General features: G+C 38.2%; 3 protein-coding genes across 12 annotated transcripts; 2 read left to right on the top strand and 1 right to left on the bottom strand.

The window, feature by feature from the left end:
* Window positions 1-268: 268 nt before the first annotated feature.
* LOC121649952 (motor neuron and pancreas homeobox protein 1-like) lies at window positions 269-2,871 on the top strand. Its single transcript, XM_042001117.1, has 3 exons — window positions 269-892; window positions 1,651-1,811; window positions 2,065-2,871. The coding sequence occupies exons 1-3, from the start codon at window positions 433-435 to the stop codon at window positions 2,404-2,406; spliced, it is 963 nt and encodes a 320-aa protein (XP_041857051.1). The 5' UTR covers window positions 269-432; the 3' UTR covers window positions 2,407-2,871.
* A 447-nt stretch (window positions 2,872-3,318) lies between these two features.
* cfap65 (cilia and flagella associated protein 65) lies at window positions 3,319-15,199 on the top strand. 6 transcript variants are annotated; one of them, XM_042001093.1, is made up of 35 exons: window positions 3,319-3,837; window positions 4,094-4,176; window positions 4,557-4,744; window positions 4,824-4,926; window positions 5,054-5,220; window positions 5,377-5,585; window positions 5,961-6,097; window positions 6,186-6,411; window positions 6,533-6,798; window positions 6,880-7,074; window positions 7,206-7,441; window positions 7,549-7,705; window positions 7,856-7,984; window positions 8,517-8,768; window positions 8,859-8,998; window positions 9,143-9,227; window positions 9,330-9,476; window positions 9,631-9,796; window positions 9,947-10,075; window positions 10,182-10,395; window positions 10,514-10,642; window positions 10,841-10,931; window positions 11,052-11,137; window positions 11,313-11,379; window positions 11,566-11,676; window positions 11,942-12,133; window positions 12,343-12,498; window positions 12,669-12,812; window positions 12,905-13,021; window positions 13,127-13,258; window positions 13,347-13,397; window positions 13,510-13,730; window positions 14,159-14,290; window positions 14,470-14,841; window positions 14,948-15,199. In XM_042001093.1, the coding sequence occupies exons 2-35, from the start codon at window positions 4,096-4,098 to the stop codon at window positions 15,018-15,020; spliced, it is 5,301 nt and encodes a 1,766-aa protein (XP_041857027.1). In that variant the 5' UTR covers window positions 3,319-3,837; window positions 4,094-4,095; the 3' UTR covers window positions 15,021-15,199. The 6 variants fall into 6 exon arrangements, with proteins under 6 accessions (XP_041857027.1, XP_041857030.1, XP_041857032.1 ...); XM_042001096.1 differs by having other exon boundaries at window positions 14,951-15,199; XM_042001098.1 differs by having other exon boundaries at window positions 8,598-8,768.
* Window positions 15,200-15,894: 695 nt separating this feature from the next.
* Window positions 15,895-23,655, bottom strand: LOC121649948 (FAST kinase domain-containing protein 3, mitochondrial-like). Of its 5 annotated transcripts, none has more exons than XM_042001111.1 (10): window positions 23,588-23,655; window positions 22,473-22,981; window positions 22,221-22,371; window positions 21,864-22,051; window positions 20,795-20,963; window positions 20,395-20,480; window positions 20,110-20,281; window positions 16,703-16,772; window positions 16,387-16,501; window positions 15,895-16,090 (listed from the first exon to the last, which is right to left on the bottom strand). In XM_042001111.1, the coding sequence occupies exons 1-10, from the start codon at window positions 23,601-23,603 to the stop codon at window positions 15,980-15,982; spliced, it is 1,587 nt and encodes a 528-aa protein (XP_041857045.1). In that variant the 5' UTR covers window positions 23,604-23,655; the 3' UTR covers window positions 15,895-15,979. The 5 variants fall into 5 exon arrangements, with proteins under 5 accessions (XP_041857045.1, XP_041857042.1, XP_041857044.1 ...); XM_042001108.1 differs by having other exon boundaries at window positions 22,473-23,364; window positions 23,588-23,654; XM_042001110.1 differs by lacking the exon at window positions 23,588-23,655 and adding an exon at window positions 23,324-23,558.
* Window positions 23,656-23,979: the final 324 nt, after the last annotated feature.

Genomic DNA, 23,979 nt, shown 5'->3' on the forward strand with positions numbered 1-23,979 from the left:
GATGGCGAAATGCTGGATGTTTTTCAGAAGCAGGCATTTCTAATCCCATTAAAGATAGTCTTTTTATTCTACGATTAATCACATTTGTGGTCACAGAAAAGCTCAGTTAGGAGTTTGTGAGTGTCCTGTCCCTGTGCTGCAGGGTTCTGACCAATCACAGTAAAGCAGATTTTATGGCCCTGTTGGGTGCCAGTAATTTCCACACTCACTGCTGTGGCGGCCGAAGTGGTTTTTACGCACAAGGTTAAAGTGGAGTGGGTCAGAAAGGGTATATTTCTTTTATAAGGAAAGATGACAAAAGAAGAGTTTGCGTCAAGTTAAAAAGCTTATGCAATAAATTAGTCCAACTTACACTTTATGTCTAAAAAAAGTTTTTCTTTTTTCAATTTTAAGTGAGTTTCGGAATTTTACTGGGTACGTTTTTGGATCAGAATGACTACCACAATGGAGAAATCCAAAAACTTTTGCATTGATGCGCTCCTGGCGCATGACGTGGAGCAGAGGACTGACAGCGATGAGGCGTCTCCGGGATTGTTTTACAGCAGGAGCCCCGATGAGAGTCCATTATCATCCCGCGGCTCGGAGTCGTCCTCCCCTCACCCTCCAAACTCTTCTCCTGCCCCGCAAGGAGTCCTGTGGAGGTCCCATCTCTTCAATCCCTCTCAATCAGGATTCAATGCTTTGCCACAAGTGGGTCTCATCGGAATGCAACCAGGACCAATGTATCCTCTGGCGGCCTTCGGGGGCCAATACCCCGCCTTCATGTATCCCAGCTTCTCTCAGCTGGTTCAGCCATATCCGGAGCAGATGAAAGGAGGGAGCATGGCCGCAGCGCTCCCCCTGGAGCCGTGGATCAGAGCAGGCGTAATGCCCAGGCTAGGAGAATTTAGTGGTAAGTGATTTTAAAAACGTAGACATTTTTACTGACATTAATTGAAAGTAATACGTACTTATTTGGTGTTTTATCAGTGTTTGAATTTCCTAAGCAAAGTTTAAGCACAAAATAAGTTTAATTGTGTTTTATTTTTTTAAGATTTATATAGGTTTCATTTATCAGTATTAATAATAATAATAATAATAATAATGTCATGATTTTAAAGTATAAAGTATAAAATTTTATTTTATCTTTTATTATTATTATTATTATTATTAATAATAATAATAATAATAATAATAATAATAATAATAATAATATAAAGCCTTCCAGTGTTGCCATTGGTTTTGATTTGGACAATCATATAAAGTCAAACAAATAAGACCAATTTTTACAATGAAGATAATACCTGAAAAAGATCCTCTACTCAGTCAAATATTAATATTTATAGTGTTTTCATTAAGTTAATGGACCTCTTTTATATGGTTTATTACCCTTCTCTAAAGCAATCCTGTCATGGCAATAAATGTTAAAGGACATAGAAAAATGATGTACAGGCCGGTTGGCATATGGCATCCTAACAATCATCTAGATTCTTTAGGATTTTATTCTCTCTGGCTTTCATTCTTTCATTTTTTAATTCTCTGTCCGTGTCTATAAGTGCAGGCCTTTTTTCCACACACAATGGCCACAATGATGGTAATATTTATTATTGTACAAATTGAAGATGTAAATAATTAAATTATGTCCCACCTGCGACCCCACCCCCTTTTCAGGACCAGGTCAGGCAGCTCTGTTGGGAAAGTGTCGTAGACCCAGGACAGCTTTCACCAGTCAGCAGCTGCTGGAGCTGGAAAACCAGTTCAAGCTCAACAAGTACCTGTCCAGACCTAAACGCTTTGAGGTGGCTACCTCACTCATGCTGACAGAGACTCAGGTTAGAATAAAATAAAAACAAAGGAAATACCTACACTGTATTTTACATTTTTATTATCCCTATATATGCCCTGTGGTAACTTGAATTATATATTAGTTTACCTGTACTGTTCAACTCAATCAGCCAGTATTTAGGACATTAATGCAAATAGTGAAAAATAGATTTTCTGATTTTCCTTCATTTATCTTTTCAGTAGCCTATCACAGGCTTGCTGTCTAAACTACCACACTGCTTTACTTCCTCTAATTTTTAGGTGAAGATCTGGTTCCAGAACAGGCGTATGAAGTGGAAGAGAAGTCGCAAAGCCAAGGAACAATCAACTCCAAGCTCCCTGACTAACACAGAAAGAACCAGGATGGATACACACAGTATCAAGCCTCATGGTGGTTCTCTCAGCTCAAGCCCAGAGGATGAAGAGGAGATAGAAGGGGAGGAAGAGTATGAAAAAGAGGATATGAGGTCTCTGAGGGAAGGCTCTTTGGGTCCAGTTGGCTTCACAATGCATCCAGGTGGAGGATTGGGGAATTACAGTTGTTACTCAGAGGAGGAGATAGATGAGAAAGCCTCAGGGAACAGAAAAGGTGTTTTCCCTTAATTGTAAACTTCAGCATGCCCTTATTGTATGTGACTCTGTTTATTATATTTAAAATGACAGTTCAGAGTGCAATATGATGCATAAATCAGACTTTCTTCAACCATATCTCCACCTGGACCTCCCAAATTTTTCATGTTGACTTCTACCCCTGGACTGCAAGAATAGCCTATTACATAAAACTGGGAAAATGCCATTTTTATCTCCCTGGACATTTAATGATACAAAAATCCATGCTTCTAATGAACACTGGCTTATATATTACTTATCTGTGTGATTTATACATGTGTCAAAAAACAGCCAATGCCCCTATTCCATATGTCACTTGTTGTAAATTAGAAATGTTGTACAGTGGTCTGTTTTGTTGCTTCACAACAAGAATAATCTGGGTTGAAGGTCTCTCATTGCGTGGACCCTTCCTGTGTAAAGTTTGCATGTTTTCCCAGTGCCTGTTTGTTTTTTTTTTTCCTATAGTCCAGAGACATGTGTGTTAGGTTGATTTGTGATTCTTTGGCTGTAGGTGTGTCTGGGATAGGGTTCTGTTGTTCTCTATCTTAACCCTGTGATTGACTGATAAACACAGTCAATTGGTCTGAATACTCTGAAACAGGTGTAGCAAATGGATATATGCACTTAAACTGAATTAATTTATAAGCATTTTCTCTTAAAGTATGGAGAGTCTGTCATTATCAGTGCTTTCTTGTCTGTTACAAAGCATATAAGGAAATTTAAATCGTTTCATTCCTTAGATTTATGCTCAAATTTATTCATTTTTCAAGACATTACACTGATATAATGGGAAAAGAAATAATAATAAAAAAAAAAACAAAAAACAAAAACAAAAACACTATCATTGCTAACATTGCCATTTTTTCCTTTTACAGTGTATTTTTTTTTATGTTTTATGATTTGCTTTATAATCTCGTTGAAAGTCTGTTTCAGCACACAAACACATGCCTGCACATGATGTAAGTTAATTTAAATTTACTGTTCACCTGGCATATTTTCCCTGGTATTTTAAAAAAGTGTTTTCAATATAATTTAACATTTATATATTCTAATATATTTCTCTTATAGTGACATTATGAGTTTCTGTAGACACGTAGTTTTGAAAATAAAGCTGCACTCATGTCTGTGTTTGGGCCAAATATTATGAGGACAGCAAGTGTGAATGACACAGCGTAAGTTATAATTAAAATGGGTTGTAATTTATCAATGAAAGTCTCATGCGATTTCAACCAAATGTCCCTCACCGGTTGTGGTGACTTCTATGGCGACGCAAACACTTGCTTGTTGCCAAGGAGATGCAATTCCTGACAAACTACGTTTCCTAGATTTTCAGCGGTGTTTCTTTTTTCTTCGTTTTTTTTAACACTATAATTGAATAAATTTCGGTAAATGAAGCGTTTATTGTTTTTTTCTTTGCCACCGAAGGTAAGCTTACTGTTTAACTGTTAAAACAGTTTTTTTTTAAACACAACAGTACCTTTAAAAAGTCGTTTAGGTTTCTGCACGACGGGTGAGTGACTACTGCTAAGATCTCCAGCAACACTTTCAGCTAAGCATTAGACAATACTGTGTACATATGACAGCTAGCTACCTAAGGGATACGCTAAGTATGTACATTTACACAGCTTTAAACCCTATACGTTACACTTTGTATGTTAAATATATTATCATTTCCCCCCAGCCATGTTAGCTGAAGCCCGGGATCCTGATCCTTTGGCCTCCGTCGCTCCATGGAAGCCCCCCATCGCAGAAAAAGATAGAAAAGTAAAGCCCAATTAACAGCTTATTAACCCCTTGTAATGACTTTCTTTTGTTTCGTACTTGTTTGATTTTTTTTTTCTTAACCAAAACTTGTTAAATAGCACTCTCAGTTAGTAGTAAAGCTTATAAACATATAGTCTTAAAAACATAGTGGCGTATAATCTAATATGAAGCTATTCTTGTTACTATCAATGGCATTTTATTTAAGATCAAATGCACTGTTCTGACATACCAAGAGTTAAGATGGCTGATTAACGCAAACAACTATTTCTGAACACTTTCACTCTAGTATTAACATCAAGTGCTGATTGGTTGTAAATCCCATTGTTTCTTGTAAAGTCATTTAAAAGAAAAGAAAGGTATTTTTTGCAACCACCTTACAGGATCCAGGCATTCACTCTAGACGACGAGGTTTGAGATACCAAAGACAAGCTTCTAACCAAAAAAGCTGCTTCTTTGGTGTTGAAACTACACCAAAGTTGGTATGGGAGGACTGGGACCTGGGAAGAGAGTTCACCAAGACATTGGTGTTAAAGAATGTTTATAGCAAGATGCAGAAACTGCACATAAGGTCTTACAAATCACACATTCACAGTCACAAGCTATACAGTTTGATCCACAGGATAACAGACTTTCTTTTTCCCTCACAGATCACCAGTGTCCAAGTTTTTCTCAATATCGATTCCTCAGACAGCTTATCTCAGTCCAGGCACTTCTCTCTCCATCCCGGTCATCTTTAGACCCCTTAAAAGGGTAAAACATCTTAATTTTGAATGGAATAGCACATGGTGCTTCTGGGATGAAAAAAAAATCAATTTGTCTGCTTTCATGTCATCTGCCTGTGTAACATTTTGTGTGTTTATCTTTCTGCATGGCACAGTGTGAGTATGATGACATTATTGAATTTCAAGGTGGTAAAGGCAACTTTCAAATACGCCTGCATGCCATCCCTCCCTGTCCTACCTTGGAGGTGCCTGAATCTGTGATGCTCCCTCTCTGTGCTGTTCAGCACTCCTCGCAAACTCATTTCCAGCTAAAAAATGTCAGGTATCTCTGAGTGTGGGTCCTGAATATTTGTCTGCTTATGCACATTGTACAAGCATGTTTTGATGCTGAGTTGAATTAATTTATCTTTTTTTTATTTAATTATCTATCTATATGGGCCTCTCCCTTTTTCTGTTTGCCTAATTCTTCTTCTCACAGTAAACTCAAGGCATTCTTTCAATGGGATTGTCCTGCACAATTCCAGCTGTACCCAGAGCAAGGCTTGTTGAAACCAGGCCAGGAGTGTCACATCACAGTGATCTTTCGGCCACAAGAGGCTCTGGTCTACCAGCAGCAGGCATACTGCAGATTTGGAGAAGAAGGCAACAACCCTGATAGTTTGTGCGCTGTGCTTCTACAGGGACTAGGTACAACTGAAACTGAACATCAGTAGCTGGTTGACAATAGTAGAATACTGACATCTTAGGCAGACATGCAGTGTTATTGCTGTTATAAAGTGTAGGGTGTGGGTGCTATTTGTGGTCCAAATGTAAATCATAATGTGTTCAAATTTTAAACCTCACTCCTTCACTTAGTTTGGTTTATCAGTCTTCCTTAAATCTACAATGTATCATTAAAAAGTCATTCATTAGTTCTTGAAATAAAACAGCATTGAAATTAAGAGGGATTGTGTAATGGACTGGTCCATATTGCACTAGAATACATGTTAAATCTAAAATAAAACTGTAAAAGGATATGAGGGACAATAAGATCTAAATATCTTTCACTTGCTGTGTTTTTAGCTAAATACCCATATCTTCAGTTAAGAAATTCCAGTGGTAAAGAGGAGGAAGACCATGGAGATCCTGTGCTGCACTTTGGGTCTGTGGGAGTTGGCCAGAGTTTATGTAAACACTTTGAAATCTTCAACCCTTCTCCTGTGAGTAGTACACTCAAATACACAAACACAAAAATACACTCTCAGATGGATTCTCTAACATCTCTCTTTTCAAATTTTTTCCCCTCAGGTAAATGTGTCTTTTTGTCTGTCATGTCTTCCTGCTGTAGCCCCTATGTATGAATCAGAGTTCAGCTGTGATGTCAGTAGGGGTGAGGTGGCACCTGGTGAATCATTACAGGTCTTAGTCACATATTTTCCTGCTGTGGTAGATGCTGTCTCTGTTGAATACTTGACCCTGAAATATAGCGGGTCAATCAGTGAAACCCGACTCAAACTCATTGGAAAATGTATTGGTAAGGCATGTGCACAAACCTAAAATTTGTATTGTTAGGAAAAGAACTAAATGTGTTTCTCCATTAAAATATTGTACATTTGAAAACATGCAAGTGTATATATGTTTGTTTTTGCATATAGGTCCTAAAGTGTCTTTGTCCTCCTCTGTGGTGGACTTTGGATGTGTTGAAGAAAGAAGATCAGCAGTAAAAACAGTGGAGCTGTTTAATTCTTCCCATGTTGAGGCTATTTACCAATGGGATATTGACTGTGCCAACAGTGTATTTAGTATTCTACCAGCAAATGGCACTGTACCTGCACAGAGTCACATCACACTGAGAGCTGTCTATACACCCACACACCCTATGGGTCACCATAGGAGAGTGGCATGTCTCACATTGCATAGGGTAAGAAATGCAAATTCATACACAAAGATGTAGACAAATATGAATAAAAATGCCTCCAAGTTTAATAAGTCTACCTTTCAGGAGCCAGTGTTTCTGGATTTGATTGGTACCTGTCACTCAGAGCTCCAGCAACCAGCCATTCTGAAACCTGAGCATCTGGTTCTGTATAAACTTCACTGGATTCACAGACAGCACTCATCAGACTCAGTCAGTGCCTTGCAGCAAGGGCATGATGCAAATGTGGACCAGGAGAGGGAGCACTTGTTTGTGGAAAAGGTATTAGGGGAAGAAAAAAAACTTCCCATTTAAATATATCTTAAGAAAACAATTGATCACATATGTACACCACTTGTTTTTAATGAAGGGTAAAATATAGAAATTTAGTCTCTTTCTTTGTATCTTTCTAGCAGTCAAATAAAAAAACATACAGTGGTGCTGCCATATCAACTACACCCATGGAAGAGTTCTACCAAGTCTGCTCAGGATGTGTGGATCCTCCCTCTTCAAGTTCTTTATCTTCATCTCCACATGTATCTATTGTGCCCAGCGAGCTGCTGTTTAATCACAAAATGACATCTTCTTCATTTACTTCATCTGCGTCTCAGTCTGTTTCCATCACAAACCACACCACAGGAAAACTCAGGTAGCTCTGCTTGTCTTGGTGCTTGATTTGTCACAGTGGTAGCAAATCTTTTTTTTCCCCATATGAAATTAGACCATGAAACTTACATTACACTGATTCTGTCCTAGCCTTATATGGACTGTTACCCAAAAGTCTTCATTCTCCATCTCTCCCTCATCATGTGTCTTGGCCCCTCTAAAATCCACCTCATTCCAAGTGACATATGTCCCCAAGCAGCTTAATACCCTGCATGGAGCACAGCTTGAGTGCTTTGCATACTACAAGGTACTGTTGTTTGATACCCTACAGTAAATAATCCATGACAGTTATTTGGAGTTAAAATTGCAGAGCTTTTTCTTTCTTCCATGTTTTAAGAACTGATGAGTGTGAAGTTTTGCTGCTGTTTTGGTGTCACTTTATCACTCAATTCTGCAGGACAGCCCAGATAAAAGACAACAGTTGTTGTGCCTGCCGTGGTGTGTGACTGTCAGAGTCATCGGGCACTCCTTTCAGCTAGGCAAAGAACACTTCACCCCAATATGCTCCCTGAAGCCCCATCAAGTGGTGAGACGCCCATCACAACCAAAGTTTGTAGACAGTTTTATTTCCAGGCCCAGCAGAAAAATCTGAGAGCTTGTGACATGATTAGTGGGAAGGATAAAAGAACAAAAGCAAAGTGTGATAACAGAGTGTGATTTTAGTTAGCACACTTTTTCATTAGTCTTTCTTTTTTTGGTGGGATCATTTTAACATTTGTAAAAAGTTAAACCATAGGAAGTCTGTGGAAAGAGTCACTATTTTATCAGCAGATTAACACCTACAACTTGTAAAAGGATGTACAATATGGTGTTTTCAGCAAGACAAAAGAAACCAAAATATTTGGTATATCACATCTCATCTCTAGCAAGTTTAATACATCATTACTAAGATCTTTATCTTAGTAATTACAATTAAAGAGTTCGAAACAAATGGAGTAGAATATGCAAGTACATGATCTGTAATAATCAGCTACAGATTGTCAAAGTTAATGTTGATCATTACAACCCTGCACATTTAAAACGGTTCTCAGTTTACAGCATAATCTTGTTTTTGACAGGTGTTTCCAGCACTGGGTGGCGTTTTCTATCGGACTGTGCTGCTGAAAAATAACGGAGACCTTCCCCTCACTTTCTGCCAGGACCATGGATCAAACTGTCCCTTAGCAGAATCCATGCCCATACTGCCAAGCTGTGGTGTGGTCCCGCCAGGGAATCACCAAATCCTCACTCTCAGAGCAATTCCCACTGAGGACAGTCCTAAACAAGGGCTCAGTGTAACCCTGCAGCTTAATGCAGCTAAATTTACAAAGGTATCACTTTAGACAAAAACATAGGACACACTAATATCTATTATTTTATTTATTTAACCTTTTTTATCTGCTAATATTTCTTTCCTTTAGGAGCTGACAGTTATCAGTGTGGTGGAAAAGCCTCATGTGTTTCTTGAAAGTGGCAGCAGTTTATATTTCCATCCAACAGCTGTGGGCTCACAAACCCAGTGCTCCCATCACATCAGGAACTTAAGCCGTCTGCCTTTACGGTTATTTGACTGATTTGTTATCTTACAATTACTGCTCTGGCCCTTATTTCTGCCATTTTTCAGTGTATTGTTTTTGGTCTGGACTTATCTCAGTGTCATAAATCTTATCTGCAGCCAACTTTCTCTGATTGTTCTCCATGACAGGTTTCAGTGGAGCATTCCAGAGTCAGACCAGGAGCTTATCTCTGTCAAACCAGATGCTGGTGAACTGCATCCCAATGAGAGCTCAGTGAGAGACTAAGAGATTACCACAACTTTGTAACTAATGCTGATCATGGCTTATTTAAAATAAAAAAGAAGTACTCATTAGTTGACTTTGCCTTTATTACAGGTCCAGATCTGGTCCTTCAGTCCTCTGTCAGAGAAAATGTATACAATCAAACCTACGCTCACCTTCTGGCCACTCCAGAGTGATGAATCTAACAAGTCTCACCTTACTATAGAAGTGGTTGGAATGGGTTCAAAGGGCTTCATAGAGGTGGGACCATCATTGTGCATTTGGGAACCTTATATAATTGCATATATCTGGTTATTACATGTCAGTTTAGACAAAAATTCCACACAGAATGAGTATCAATTTACCTTGGAATGAACTGAATAAAGCAGTTGGGGCTCATTTGTTTCTTTTCCAGGCAGAGAAAGCAGTCTTGGATTTTGGTGATACTTTAATTGGAAGCTGTCGGTCATTTGAGGTTCCTCTAGTGAACAACAGCCCCTGCCCTGTCTCTTTTCATCTCTCTGTACAGCAGATGCTTACAGATACTTGTCCTTCTTATGACTCCGAAACAGAGCAGAGTGGTAATTGCTTCTGTGCTTCCTCATAATTGTTTTACTTTATATGTATAATGTTCATCTATTTTCAAAATTTGCATGTGCTTCAGATAGTTGGGTCAGTAGTCGTTTGTTCTTACACTGGAAGATTAATCTTGTCATGCATGGCACTTTAAGCCCTGCAGCTGGACTTTGAAAGGGGAAACATTGCCTCACGTTCCACAATGCTACTCCGATCTACGTTCAGGCCTTGTAGACAAGCCCAGTACGTCTGGACATTCAGCTACCAGACTCTAAATACCAGTGGTAAGCTGAAGATGTACACTTATACTATACAGCTTGATATTTTCTTACATTCATTTCTCAATACCTTCTGATCCTGGCTTCTCTTTATGTGTGTCTCTCTCTGCAGGGTTTGTGTCATGCCCTCCTCAGGCACTGTGTGAAGTGCGAGCTAAGGCTGTGTTTCCCACTTTACAGGTGATTGATGGATATAGCTGTGGGAGTGTGGGCAGGGTTAGCAAGGTGCATTTGTGGAAACTCTTCTCATTGGAGAGCCTCAATGATCACCTGCTGTGTAGCCCTTCACCTACAGAATTGACATTTAGAACCCCCACTAAGCACAGGTTAGTTTGAGGCCGTTTTTAGGATCAGAATGACCTCTTTAAATTAATTATAAATTAAAATTGAATAACTGCCTTGGTTTACTTACTTTACTTACGTTCTTTCTCTTCCTGTCTCTAGCCTGCGCAGTTGTCCATCCACTTTCACCAAAGCAATAGTGGATTTCAACTTCAGTTCAGCTGCTTTAAATTCAGACCCGACACATTTTCTGTTGATGCTTCACAACCCTGGTTCTGTCCCAGTAGACTGGTATGTAAACAAAAGATTGCAAGACATACGTTAAAGTCAGATCATACAATGCAACATAGCTCATAAAGAAACACATGGCTTTCTGTTGTATTTATTTATTTATTTTATCTTACTATCAGTTTGTTAAAAACTGAATTAACATTCTGCTTTTCCAGTGATCTTCTTCTTTTATCTTTTTTTATTCATCTTCAATATCAGGGCATTCTTATTTCCAGAAGACCAACAGATAGAGCTGGAGTACTGGTCAGTGACTGGAGAGTTCAGCAGCAATGAATTATGCCAGATGAAGGTACATTTCCTATCATTAAAAAGAAATGAAAAACATACAGGCCTTTCATATGTCATAATAACTTTAATTAACATGCTACAAAATAAAATAAATTTTTTTGGGTTGTTTTCTCATTAACAGGTTCAAGACAATCAACTGTTCAGAGTTTCCCCTCGTTCTGGAACTTTGCTCCCTGGCCAGAAGAGGGCAGTAAATTTCAGCTACAGGTCAGGCATCATTACACTCTATACAGCAGAGACTCAAGCTTAAGTTTAAGCTTTTAATATAATAAATTATATTAAATATAAGTTACCTGTATTTTGTAAAAAACAAAAAAATGAGCTCCTATACGGATCAAAATAACTTATAAAATAAAAATACTGAAATCCTCTTTCCTCATAGTCATGACTTTGTTGGAACAGATCGACTTCCTGTCGTGTTGAAACTCTCTCATGGCAGAGAGATCTTGGTGAGTTTCATATTAAGCTTCTACTTATTAAAGTTTGCAGACACAGCAGTAAAAATAAGCCTGACAGTCGTAATAGAATTAAAAGAAATTTTCTTTGCTGTTATCATTCATGTCATATATATATATATATATATATATAATGATGCATTAATTGACTCGTGTTTTTTTTTGTGTGTGTGTGTGCAGCTAAACTTTCAAGGGATGACAGCGGAGAAAGAAAAAACACATCTTCACTTTGCTTCCACACAACACGTCTTCACCTCTGTAGCTATCGGGGACTGCAGTCCTCCGAGGCAGGTCTGTGTTTAATTTCTCTAACATTTAACTGAAAGTCATCATTTACTTTGCATCATGTGATTAAATTATGACCCTCTTAATATTCTACCCTTTGGACTTGGTTAGTGGGTTGCTATTTTGTTTTTTGTCTTTTTTACTTTTGTTTTGCTGTTAGTGATTGTTTGTCATTATTGGTTATTGTCCAAAAAAAAAAAAAAGCTATTCCAACTTGATGTCTTGAGACATTCCTGATTTTCTGATCTGTGTTTATTTATGAACTGTGCAGATTTATGAACTGCACAGTGGTGGGGGAGTACCAGTCCATTATGAAGTGGATACAGCTGCTTTGGAACAGCTTCAGGTGGACAACTTTAACCATCCAGTGTTGCGGTGTCTCAATCCAAAAGGAGAAATCCTTCCTGGGAAGACCGCTCTGCTGGAATGGATCTTCTCTCCACTGGAGGCTAAGATGTACCATGTATGCACTGAATTTATCGTCTTTTTAAAAAGATTTTTTTTTTTTTTTAATGGCACCATGTTTCTTCAAAGTGTTTTCCTTCTGGCATTCTTTCATTTATTTAGATTAAGGGTTAAGGTTATTCCTCATACATGTCTTTATCACAACCAATTTGCACAACCTGTCACTCAATGTCCATGGCTTTTTATTCCTTCTGTTTATATCATCAGATGGATGTTCCTATCAACATCCAGGATAGTGAACCAACACTGTTGAGGTTTGATGGATGTGGACTTGATTCTCCAACACTGGGCTCCTCAAAGATTTATGCAAGTAATAGTAAGACCACTGTACACTGTGTCCAGAAGGTGCCCTTCCCAGGACAGGTGAGGGTACCTATGAAAAACAATTAAATAAAGCAAGGTCTTTCTATTTAGCATATCATTTACAAATATTATTTTGATTGTGTTTTAATACAATTCCTTTTTTTAATCACAAAATATAGACAGCTTTGAAAGTCTACATTCTGTCTCATTATGTGTGTTTTTGTGTACAGCTGTTATTCCTGTCTGAGGACAGCATCTTTCTAGGCAATATTCCTGTTTGCTCACCATCTTCAAGAATACTCTTCCTCACCAATGTGTCCCACACAGACACTGTTCAGTATCTATGGGAGCTGCCACAGCATGGCTACCAGCAGGTTAGGTTTGCTAGGTAAATCTGTTCAGATTTGAAGCTAAAAGCATTATCATCTGCTTTGGACCTTTTTCGTGTGTGCATATCTTATGTCAGGTGGTGCAGATTTATCCAGAACAAGGCCGTCTTCATCCAGGGGAATGTGACCTCTGTGTCCTCACCTTCACTCCTTCTGATTATCCCACCATTTATCAGCTTGATCTGGTCTGCCAGGTACTGTAGATGGTGTAGATTTTTAGGATACATTAGTTGGCAGATGGTCTGATATTTTATTAAATAGGCTTACCAGACTATTTCTCTGCATAATGTCTTCTCCAGGTTACTGCAGAGGCTGCACTTGCTCGTTATCACAAAGCTTTGCATCACTGGGAAGAAGAGAAACAAAAACAGCAAGATGAATTCACAATCACAGACAAAAAGCTTCCAGAGAGACGTGTTTTTATTGATAAGGTTTAACCTCAGAGACAATTTGTTAAATTTTCAAATTCATGTAACAGTCTGTTTTCACTTTATCCTACCTGTTTCATTCCAAATACAGCAGCCTGTAGCAGCTCCTGCAAGGAAGGGGCCACCACTCAGAAAATACAAGGTTCTCCTGATTTGCTATGATTATTAAAAATATGATCCTAAAAAATTAGCCTTTAAGTACACAAGTTCTGAACCTTTGTACTTATGTACACCTTTTGACATTTCCCTTGTAGACTCTTCCTCCTATCTGTAGCAGCAGTAGTTCTGAAACAGTTGGGAGTTTATATACCAGACAAACGAGAACTGAGCAGCAATTGCAGCGAGAAAAAGCAAAAGAATGGAGGCGACCTGAAGCCCCCCAACCTGCCCTGCTACACCTGAACATTACAGCACACTCCTATGGGCTTCTGGAGTACCTCACCCACTTTCCTGATCAATACAATAAGCTTCTAAGGTAATATCTTTCACATAGTTCAAATAACCAAGCAGGTGCCCAATTTTGCAAGCAATATTTTGTTACTGCAATAAATCTTTTCATCTTTGAAGTTTAGGAAGTTGTCATTCTTTTTTCAGAAATGGAGGTTTGATTCTGATTGCTATATTCAGTTCAGCTTTGTTTATATGGCACCAATCTCATCATCTCAAAGCACTTTACAGACACAATCCAGTTCGGTGTAGTCTAATTAAAATTCAGCTGAAATCACAGTACTCTTATTTATAATTACTGTGTTTTAATATGCCAATTCATAAAATGATTCCCAAGAATTTTAAATTCTATCCTGGATTTAACAGCGAGAAATAAAGAGAAACTAAAATCTTAAATATGTATGAGCTCTAATTTTAGCTTAAATTTTAATCTAATTTTTTTCTCTTTTCCCCCAGGAACCTTCCACTAAACAGGACTCAGCAATGTCTAAGAAATTCAGCAAGCACATCCCTCTCTGCTGGGCCATCCGTATCAATACATAACTCTGAGAGAGACATTCTCCAGAACACAATAACTCCTCTGCTAAGGTATCACCTCAGTTATCTTCTGCAAGGACTTATATACAGAAAGTTTTTAGATATTATGGGTTGGTTAGGTGATGGTTGGAATTGCAGATAAGAGCTCCATAGTAAAGAGGGTTAATAATTTATATGTATGCATTTGTTTTTGTGTATGAAATCATGTGTCTTCCACTTTGTCATCACAGGGACATACTTGATGATTCAGCCTTCATCAAGTCTCTGACTTTATGTTACAAGCCTGCTATCTACAGGCCTACACAAATTTCCTCCACCAACAGCCGCAATATTCCAACCCCACCTTGTTCCCCCACACAACCCATTTCTTGTTCTACTTCTACACCTCAACCTAACGGGATAGTGGAGAGGAAGGAGGCTGCAGGATGTTCAGAAAACAAACCTAGAATGCAGACCACACTAAAGTCCAAACATGCACCTGCTGATGTTTGTCAGGTTATTTTGATGAACACCTTCCAAAACCTGATGATGGAAGCTGTCCGAGGAGAGCTTGTCCTCACAGCCCACCCACACACCGTTACCCCGCCCCCACTTGCAGTAAGGTGAATACAAGCACAATTTTTACACACACTGACAGCGACTCTAGTTGTGTTAACATCTATCTTCTGTTTGTTAGACAAGTAGTTAATATGTTTTGTGCTCCATTAGAAGCAGACAGATGTCCAGGGCTGTGACTGATGAGGACCAGCAGACACTCAAGTCTCATAATCCACCCAAATGACCCAGAGGTCTGGCATTTACAATACTTTGATTACAATCCAGTTGTATTTTCCAACATGACACATGTATCCCACCTAGACTTCCATCATTTTCACCTCCATCCCACCAGTTTTCTCATGTTGCTCTCTTTCTTTTCCATCTTCCATCTCATACATTTGTGAATAAAGACATTTCAGCCTATTAAAACAGTTTGACATGGGTGTATCATAATTTAAATGATTAAAAGGAAACTTTTTTGTGGTTTTGGCTTTCTAAGATTAGGAATAGTTTGTATCTAGGGACAAAAAGACATCTTTAAATATGAACTTTTAGGCAATGATGCAGAGTTAGTCAGCAATATCAGAAAAGAGTTAGACAAATATCACAATTTAGACAATATAAGGACTTAGCCAGTTATGCTATGAGGGTAATTATAAATTCAATATATTTTTCACAGTAGATCTTTATGAAACATCATCTTGAAAAAGAATTTTTCAGTGATTTTTGTTCTGAAAAATTCACCACAAAGCAGAGAGAATTTATGGTAGATTTATTAATCAAATAAAAAAATTTTTCACAACTTTTACTTCTCGTGTACACCTCATTTTACATCTTGATTCAGTTGCCAATTTATGATTTAATACATTTATATATACTACACACATTACATTTACTGCATTTTGTACTCATTGATCACATAAATAGCCATTATACTGTCACTAAAACAATTAACAAGCACAGAATACAAAAAACTGTTATTATGAATATTTACATTTATAAAAAGCCACTACATTCAATTAAAGTAGGTAAAGTCAGATGTACAAACATCAGTCAAACATTATATATATATATATATATATGAACAGAACTAAGCACAACACTGATAGAAGGCTCCTTCGGTTACTGGATACTCAAATGGCTGAATCTTAATCCAACATATTGGAAGATAGTTTACCAGATGAGCTTTAATTGAACTTTTTCTCATCTAATTTGGTTATATCTGAACTTAGAGATGATGGGGGAGATCTTGTTATGGAGATATTGGACCTGTTCCTTCTGAGTTCTCAGCTTCTCAAATTCAAAGTAAGGAATCTGAAACAAGAAGAGACGTTTCTTCTAAATCTTTAAATATCTGATGTTCATTTTTGATCAGCTTTTACTTAAAATTACTTCCAAAAAATGTCAAAATCGGACAATGATGAAAAGGCTGAGTTCACAACAATTCCAAAGTTAAAAGTGTGCACTAAGAGTGGAGCATTATATCTACAAACAGGCAATAATCTATAAGTACACCTTAATTCTTTAACTTACTGAGATGAAGTTGCAGATTTCACAACTGTGATGTTTTCTTGCAGAACTCTAAAAAAAGAAAGAAAAGTTAAGCTTACCTGCACCACATCATATCCCATCCTACAGAGATGTCTCCTCTTTGTTGCCTCCTTCCCCAACAGATGCTGTGTGTTCCTGCAGAAACGGTTCTGACCATCCAAACACAGTGCAATTCTACACAAGACATGATTATAAGCTAAAATTAGTTAAAAATTTGTGACAGTCATGCTGCTAACCAAATCTACGTATGGTATGCATACATTGCTACAGATCAAGGAATGAAGTATCTGGTATTTGTATGTCCATATGTTTTCTATCTCAACTATAGTCAGCATGTTGAAGGGAATCAGCTTCACCCAACAGAACAGTTCTCACCTTTTGTAAGTGTGTTCCCACTGAGGCATAGGCAAGATGAATCCATTCTCATCCAGGCATATTTCCACATCTGTGATACAAAAGGGGGTTAAAACATCATCAGTCCATTAGTACAGCAGGAGCAACTAAGCTACTGAAGCTTTGATTGCTACTTTTGGAGGGAAATTACATGAAATGCACCCATAAAATGTATCTCAGGATACTAAATTCACAATGAAATGTTAAAGTAGAACTACCGTCTCACAGCTTTCTGCCTTCACTAACTACTGAAGTTGCAGTTTACATGAGTCAAGACTCAACTTTTGCCTTTTTGGAAGTAAATGACATTATTAATTTATCTTGTTGAAACTTAAACAAGAAATTTCATAAATGTAAATCATTTCTAGAGGTAAATCCAAAACATCTTGTTTGAATCTTTTCATTTTCAGTCTATCAGATCTAAGAATAAGTGAGCTGTTCAGATTAAAAAAATTACACTTTACAAAGTTGCACTGCCTTTTTTGTCCTTGTATATTTAACAACTTGGACCAGTCTAATACAAGCATAAGGCTAAAACAGGTCTCCATAGATTACAACTGTCCATGGTCAAACTGTAAATGAGGGAAATGTGAGAATTAAATGGATAGTCTAGTACTTTTTAAAAATTTTCTACATATATCAGTTTAGTCTATGGTCTGAGCTCTTATTTTATGTAATTTATTTACTTTAAACTGTCTTTGTTGTGCTCTCTAATACCATCATAACGTAGTGAAATGGTTACTGAGAATAACATATCAAAGAAAAAAAAATAAGGGGGGGGGGGGGGGGGGGGGGGGACACTGAGGAGGAGAGGAGCAGAGTGGAGTCTTGGGTCACTCTGGGCCTCTAAAATGTTCTGCTTGAATAAAGGTGTAAATTTGAGGAAGAAAAATGAGCTGCCGTAGGCAACTGTCTTTGCATTATTTTGACCAAAGTATACTTCAGACATTTAATTAAAATCCTCAGTAAACTGCATCAGGTTGTAATAAAAAGGGCATAAAATGTCTAATTTAATCAGATATTTCAGTTGCTGCAGAAAAACATCTTTTTGATGTCACTGCTAATGATAATATAGTTTTGCTATTCCTGTCAACATATTACTATAATGGTCATGATCTCATGACAAAAGAGAAAGAAAAAATTTTAACAAAGACCTACTTTTAACATATTAATATTTTCAGTATCTTGCAATCCAGCGGCGGAGTGATGCAATTATTTATTATCGTATTATTAAATTACTATAGACTTAACTTAGAAATTTAACCAATGAAAGTCAGACGTTGCTTTTCAACCATACTTCAACAGAATTATTTAAAAAAATAAACTCATGAAACAGGCCTGGACAAAAATGATGGTACCCCTAAAAAAGACTGAAAATAATGTGACCAAAGGGACATGTTAATCCAAGGTGTGTCCACTAATTAGCATCACAGGTGTCTACAACCTTGTAGTCAGTCAGTGGGTCTATATATAGGCTACAGGTAGTCACTGTGCTGTTTTGTGACACGGTGTGTACCACACTGGACCCGAGGAAGCAAAGGAAAGAGCTGTCTCAGGAGATTAGAAAGAAAATTATAGACAAGCATGTTAAAGGTAAAGGCTAAAAGACCATCTCCAAGTAGTTTGATGTTCCTGTGACTACAGTTCCACATATTATTCAGAAATTTAAGATCCATGCGACTGTAGCCAAACTCCCTAGACGTGGCCGCAGGAGGAAAACTGATGACAAATCAAAGCGACGGATGATACGAACGGTAAGAAAAGAGTCTAGAAAAACTTCTAAAGGGATTAAAGGTGAACTTCAAGCTCAAGGAACATCAGTGTCAGATCACACCATTGGTCGTCGTTTGAGCCAAAGTGGACTTAATGGGAGACGACCAAGGAGGACACCATTGTTGAAAACAAATCATAAAAAAGCCAAACTACATGTTGACAAGCCACAAAGCTTCTGGGAGAATGTCCTATGGACAGATGAGACAAAAACTGAACTTTTTGCCAAAGCACATCAGCTCCATGTTTACAGACAGAAAATGAAGCAAATCAAGAAAAGAACACCGTCCCTACTGTGAAATGTAAAATAGTGAAGTGAAACTTGTAAAACAGACAGCCAATGATCTATTTTATCAACAGGTGTTTACTTTGGGTGATGCTGCTGTAGGACTTTTATCACTGCTGCACAAACACCTACACTTCAATGATAAAAGGAAAAATGTGTTTTTATCCAGATCATCAGTTTTATCAGAGTTTATTTATCAATGTTGGCTGTTTAACTTTAGTCGTCACAGCTGGTGGTTTTATGACAGAAATTATCACCATGGGGACGGTTGGTGAGATGATACATGAATTATGCATTATAATCTAGAACATGGTAGAGAATATACAGAAGTACATTACATGCTGCATTTACTGACCCTTGGACATCTGACGTTTACCCAAGGGAAGGTCAGTTAACACTAAATATTTGTAGCATCAGGTCGTTCTGTTGATACAATGCAGTAAAAATGGGAAAATTTCAGGCACAGTCGTGAATGGTGATTAATCATGATCAATTTGAAAGCTGTGATTAATCTGATTAAAAATTATATTTTTGACAGCCCTACAAAAACACAATGCCAATGTACCATAGCTACAGCTCTGTGATGGATCTCTCCATGCAATCATTGCACATTTGTACCTCTCAGGTTTGGCATGCATAGAAGGACTAGAAGTAGCTTCTTCCAGTTCTTGTATCCAGATGGTGCATCATCAGTGTCTGGGCTTTTAGGAACATTTATTTCCAGCATACTATGCATTCAGGTATTTTTAAGTATTCAAGCCAGTTGTGAACTTTAGGCCATGCTGTCTTGAAAATTCTACTTCAGTCCCCAGAAAGAATTTCAATTTTGACAGGTCTTCCATGACCTTTGCTGATATCTGAAGGAAATGTTAATTAGAAGGCACCTACGTACCCAAATTCAACTTCTTTTGGTGAGGTAATGCCAAATTCAGATTTTTAAATCTTAAATAACATTTTTTTTTATGTATTAATACCTTAAACAAAATAAACATGTTGATTCCGCAAATTAATCTTTGTATTAATGCAGTAATTTTGACATAAATCTTTAAACTACAGTTAAACTGAGCGACCACCGGTGGTGCATCTTTTTTATTGGGTCTGACTGGAAATTTGAGCTAAACTTTGGTCCCATATCTTGGTTTAGGTAAAATTGTCACTAAAAAATAAATACCTCAGGCTCTACCCTCAGCAGGGGGGCCACAGGGGTTCAAGCCTGCTGTCAGGGTGGCACTGGCCCACTCTGGATCCCCCCTTGAACCGCCCCTGCTTAACTTATGCTCAACATATGTCCAAATTTATTTATTTATGTAAATGACATGTAGCTGGAGCTTACCGATAGTGTATCCAATGGGAGCAAAGATTCTGGTGTAGAAGAACTTCCCACCTAGCAGCTGTGCAAGTGGACCTCTGACCTGTTTGTACAACAAACTGTCCATAGGAGTCTCAAAGACCTGGTCCACAGAGGAAAACTTCTTCACATGGAGGAAGAAGGGCAGTCTGGGACCCTGAATCAAAACATAATACCATTTACACAACTGTGATCTCTCAATCAAGTATTTTTCGTGGAAAATTAAATTAGAAATAAACTTATTAAAAACTTTATTTGTTAGAAGTTTACCCAGTAGTATGTACACTCTAATGAGGTAGAGAGATGGAGCTGTGTCAGCTGTCCCAGTGTGTTCTTGTCCGGTGGCTCCCCTTGTTCTGGAGGACAGAAAACGATGCCTTATCAGACATATTACAAAGCATATACATACATAACATTTTTTTTACATTGCATTTGGATGCAAACAAAACAGACGGCCATTTTCTTCTAAGAAGTTTTACATTAGCAGCTCTTATTGTTGCATACATACATTTGAAGTTTTCAAATTTATTATGAAAACTTCTGGTCATATAAGAAACAATAATAATAATAATAATTCTAACTGAACTCTCCACAGACAGGAAAAAAGGTAAAACCTGACAAATAGACATTGCCTCTCTGTCGCAATAAGCTAGCCAACCACTGCACATACCTTGCAGCTTCTGCAGGAAGTACGGGCTGAACACTTTGCTGAGGTAGTTGAGTGGAAAGCGTTCCAGGTGGATGCAGGCATGCAGCAAATCTATGAGCGAGCGAGGCTGGAACTGGGAAAACCTTTCCATCAAGATGCTCTCCAGCTTTTTAAACATTTCGTTGGAGCACTGAGAAGTAACAGAAGGAACAGAGTGAAATAGATTACCATGTGCTCATCCCTCACACAGAAAAAGCCATGTAAATATGTGCCTTTTAGCATTTTAGCCCTGATGCTAAATTAGCTCATAGCTGTGATTGTTACAGTTGTGCTTACAAGAAAAAAAATAAACAAAAACATAAATAACAACATAATAATGATTTTGCAAATAATTTAGACCCCAGGTCACATGAATGAGAATGAAGATTAAATACTAGAGTAACTCAGTTTCTCAGAAATACAAATAAAGGCTTCAGCACTCTCTAGAAGACTGCATTGATAAGAAAGTTAAAGGATCTAAAAGTTTCTCAGTGTAAATTTGCAAAGAATTTGAGGGATTTTGCCATCCATAGTTCATGATTATTGATGAATTTATAGAATCTGGAGATAACTCTGTGTGCAAGAGACGAGGTTAACAAAACCCAAAAACAAAACTTTAATGTCTGACCTCCAAGCAAAACTTTTAAAAACATAAAGGTTTCTTCAGAGAAAGTCACTGGATGGATTAGGAACACCTCCGAAAATCACTGCCTATGTACTCAGTTCATCGAAACACTCAAATTAAAAATCCTCTATAAAAGAGAGACCTTAAGCATTTGACGTTTAATTTTCACATCTGTAGGGCACCATCAGTGTTGAATGATATACACATGCTGCAATCCAGAGAACAGCTTTATAAATCTTATTTTAACAGAAAGCTTATATAAAAATCCATCTGTAAACTGGCCTGCCTGCAAACCAGCTGCATCAGCTTGTATAAACATTGTGAAGAAACACATTTTACTTTCTAAACTACTGGGATAAAAAACAAACAAACAAACAAAAAAAACAAACAGTTAAATAACTATTACAAGAGGATTAACAGCCTCACCTGTGGCAGGTAGTTTAGTCTCCCCATGGTGACTACCTGTTTGGCTATCTGAAGGTTAGTGTGCCTCTCAGCACGGCACACAAAGTTCTCAGCCACAGCCTCAAAGATCGGCTCAGAGCGGCACCTCATTTGCAGACAATACTCCATGACAGTGCTGATCAGCTCGGGGTCACATTTTCCCATCCTCCCTGACACACAAATCCAAATTCACTGAGTCCATTTTTTGAAAAGCCAAAACACACAGAAATCAGACAAAGCATGAACATTTTTATTTAATTAGACTAATTTTAGAAAGTTGTAACTTAGGCAATTTAAAGCAAAAACTAGGTAATTAAAAAATGAAGGAAATTCACATACCAGGCAGGTGTTTCTCCATAGCAACTAGAAGCTCCTCATCATGCTGTCCCAGAATCATTAGGGCAGAGAGTACCTTAAAGATTTCGTCATCACTGAAAGCTTTAAAGACCCGAGATGCCCGGTGGCTGAGCCTCAGCACCAGGGAAATGGCCTGTGAAACAAAAAAGTAATATCAAAGACATTATTTTCACTTTAAGTAGCAAGATTAACTCGATTTTCACAGTAAAACCACAAAGTTGTGGCTGTTCCTACCTGCCTCTGCTGTAACCTGACCAGGGACAGCAGAATGTCACTGACGTGACTGGCTTTCAGCCTGTGCACCAGCCTTTGTGTTTGTCTGTGCAAAGCGGACAGCATCAGTGTCTGCTGCTGGCTGGCTGGGTCGTACAACATGGTCAGCAGGGAGTAGGCTGCTACAGCCTCACTGGGAGAGACGACATCCTCTTCTATAGCAGTGCTGATAGAGTTTACAACCTCTGTCACCATGGGGCTCTGGCGGCCCTCCAGGGCGCATGCCAACTTTCCCAGGTGGCAGAGCTGCGCCACCCCGATGTCCTTGTTGGAGAGTAGCTCCAGGCTCTCTTTCACCAGTATGAGGACAGGGGGGCTGTGGGCTTCCAATCCAAACTCAACACATGCTCCAAGTAAAGTGGCCAGTCCTTCTGCTCTGTCATTGCCGGGGACGTCTGCCAGCTTGGAGCACAACTCAGCGATGACATCTTCCTCAAAGAGCGAGTAAGTATTCACCAGGGCTTTGGGTGCTTTAGCATGTGGGGAATAAAGAGAGAGGTGAAGTGGTGGTCTTGCCGCCGCTTTGTGCGTCGTGCGTATTCCAGTGGGATACACGGTCAGTTCATTACTTCTGTTTCCAGGTGTAATATAGGGAGGAGGAGCTGCAGTCACAACACCAGCTGTTGTGCTACGAGTTTTTTGTCTTTGGAAACAATGCACATCAGTAATACATGGTTGCAGCGCTATCACAGTGTTGCTGGCAACATCTACATTTGCACATCTCCCCGTTGAATTGCACAGACTAAGACCACGGTATAGAGGAAAACACGCTGAGGCGTGCTGACACGCAGCCCGCAGAGACACTGACATACACACGATAGACTTCATGGTTTTCTCCCAAAGATGTTTCTTCCTGTATATCAAAACAGTATGACACATTTCCTAATGTAAAGAAACGGAGCTGTCACACGAGACAAAGGTTGAAGAACTAATGCAAGGAAAACAGTTACAAATAAAAACGGCGGTGATGTATATAATAACATATAAACTTTTTATTTTGCGCTCATATAATTAAACTCAACATTATACTACACTCTAAAACTTCCAATCTTTCTTAAAGATTATGGGCAACTTACCTTCATAGGAGCCCATTGATCATATAAGACTGACGCATATTACATACAGAACTCCCCCTCAACGTTTTATAAGAAAGTTGTGTAAGCTCACGTGGTACGTGCTGCCCCTCTGTGGCCAAACTGGGTATTACACACTGGAGGCACATTATGTACGCAAACCACTGCTTTTTAGCATTTTAACTCTGATGCTAAATTAGCTCATGGCTGTGGTAAGATTGTTAAAATAATTCCAGATACAGATTGAGACACTTTTATTTATCATAAGACAATTTGTTACTAAAACATACAACGTTTGATTGTAGAAATAAATAAAAAGAATAAACAGAATCAAATAATAAAGTTAATCCATAATCCATCATCAATTACAACTTGCCAAATGTAGCACATAGGTC

This window comes from Melanotaenia boesemani, chromosome 12, assembly GCF_017639745.1.
Source record: "Melanotaenia boesemani isolate fMelBoe1 chromosome 12, fMelBoe1.pri, whole genome shotgun sequence".
NCBI lineage: Eukaryota > Metazoa > Chordata > Actinopteri > Atheriniformes > Melanotaeniidae > Melanotaenia > Melanotaenia boesemani.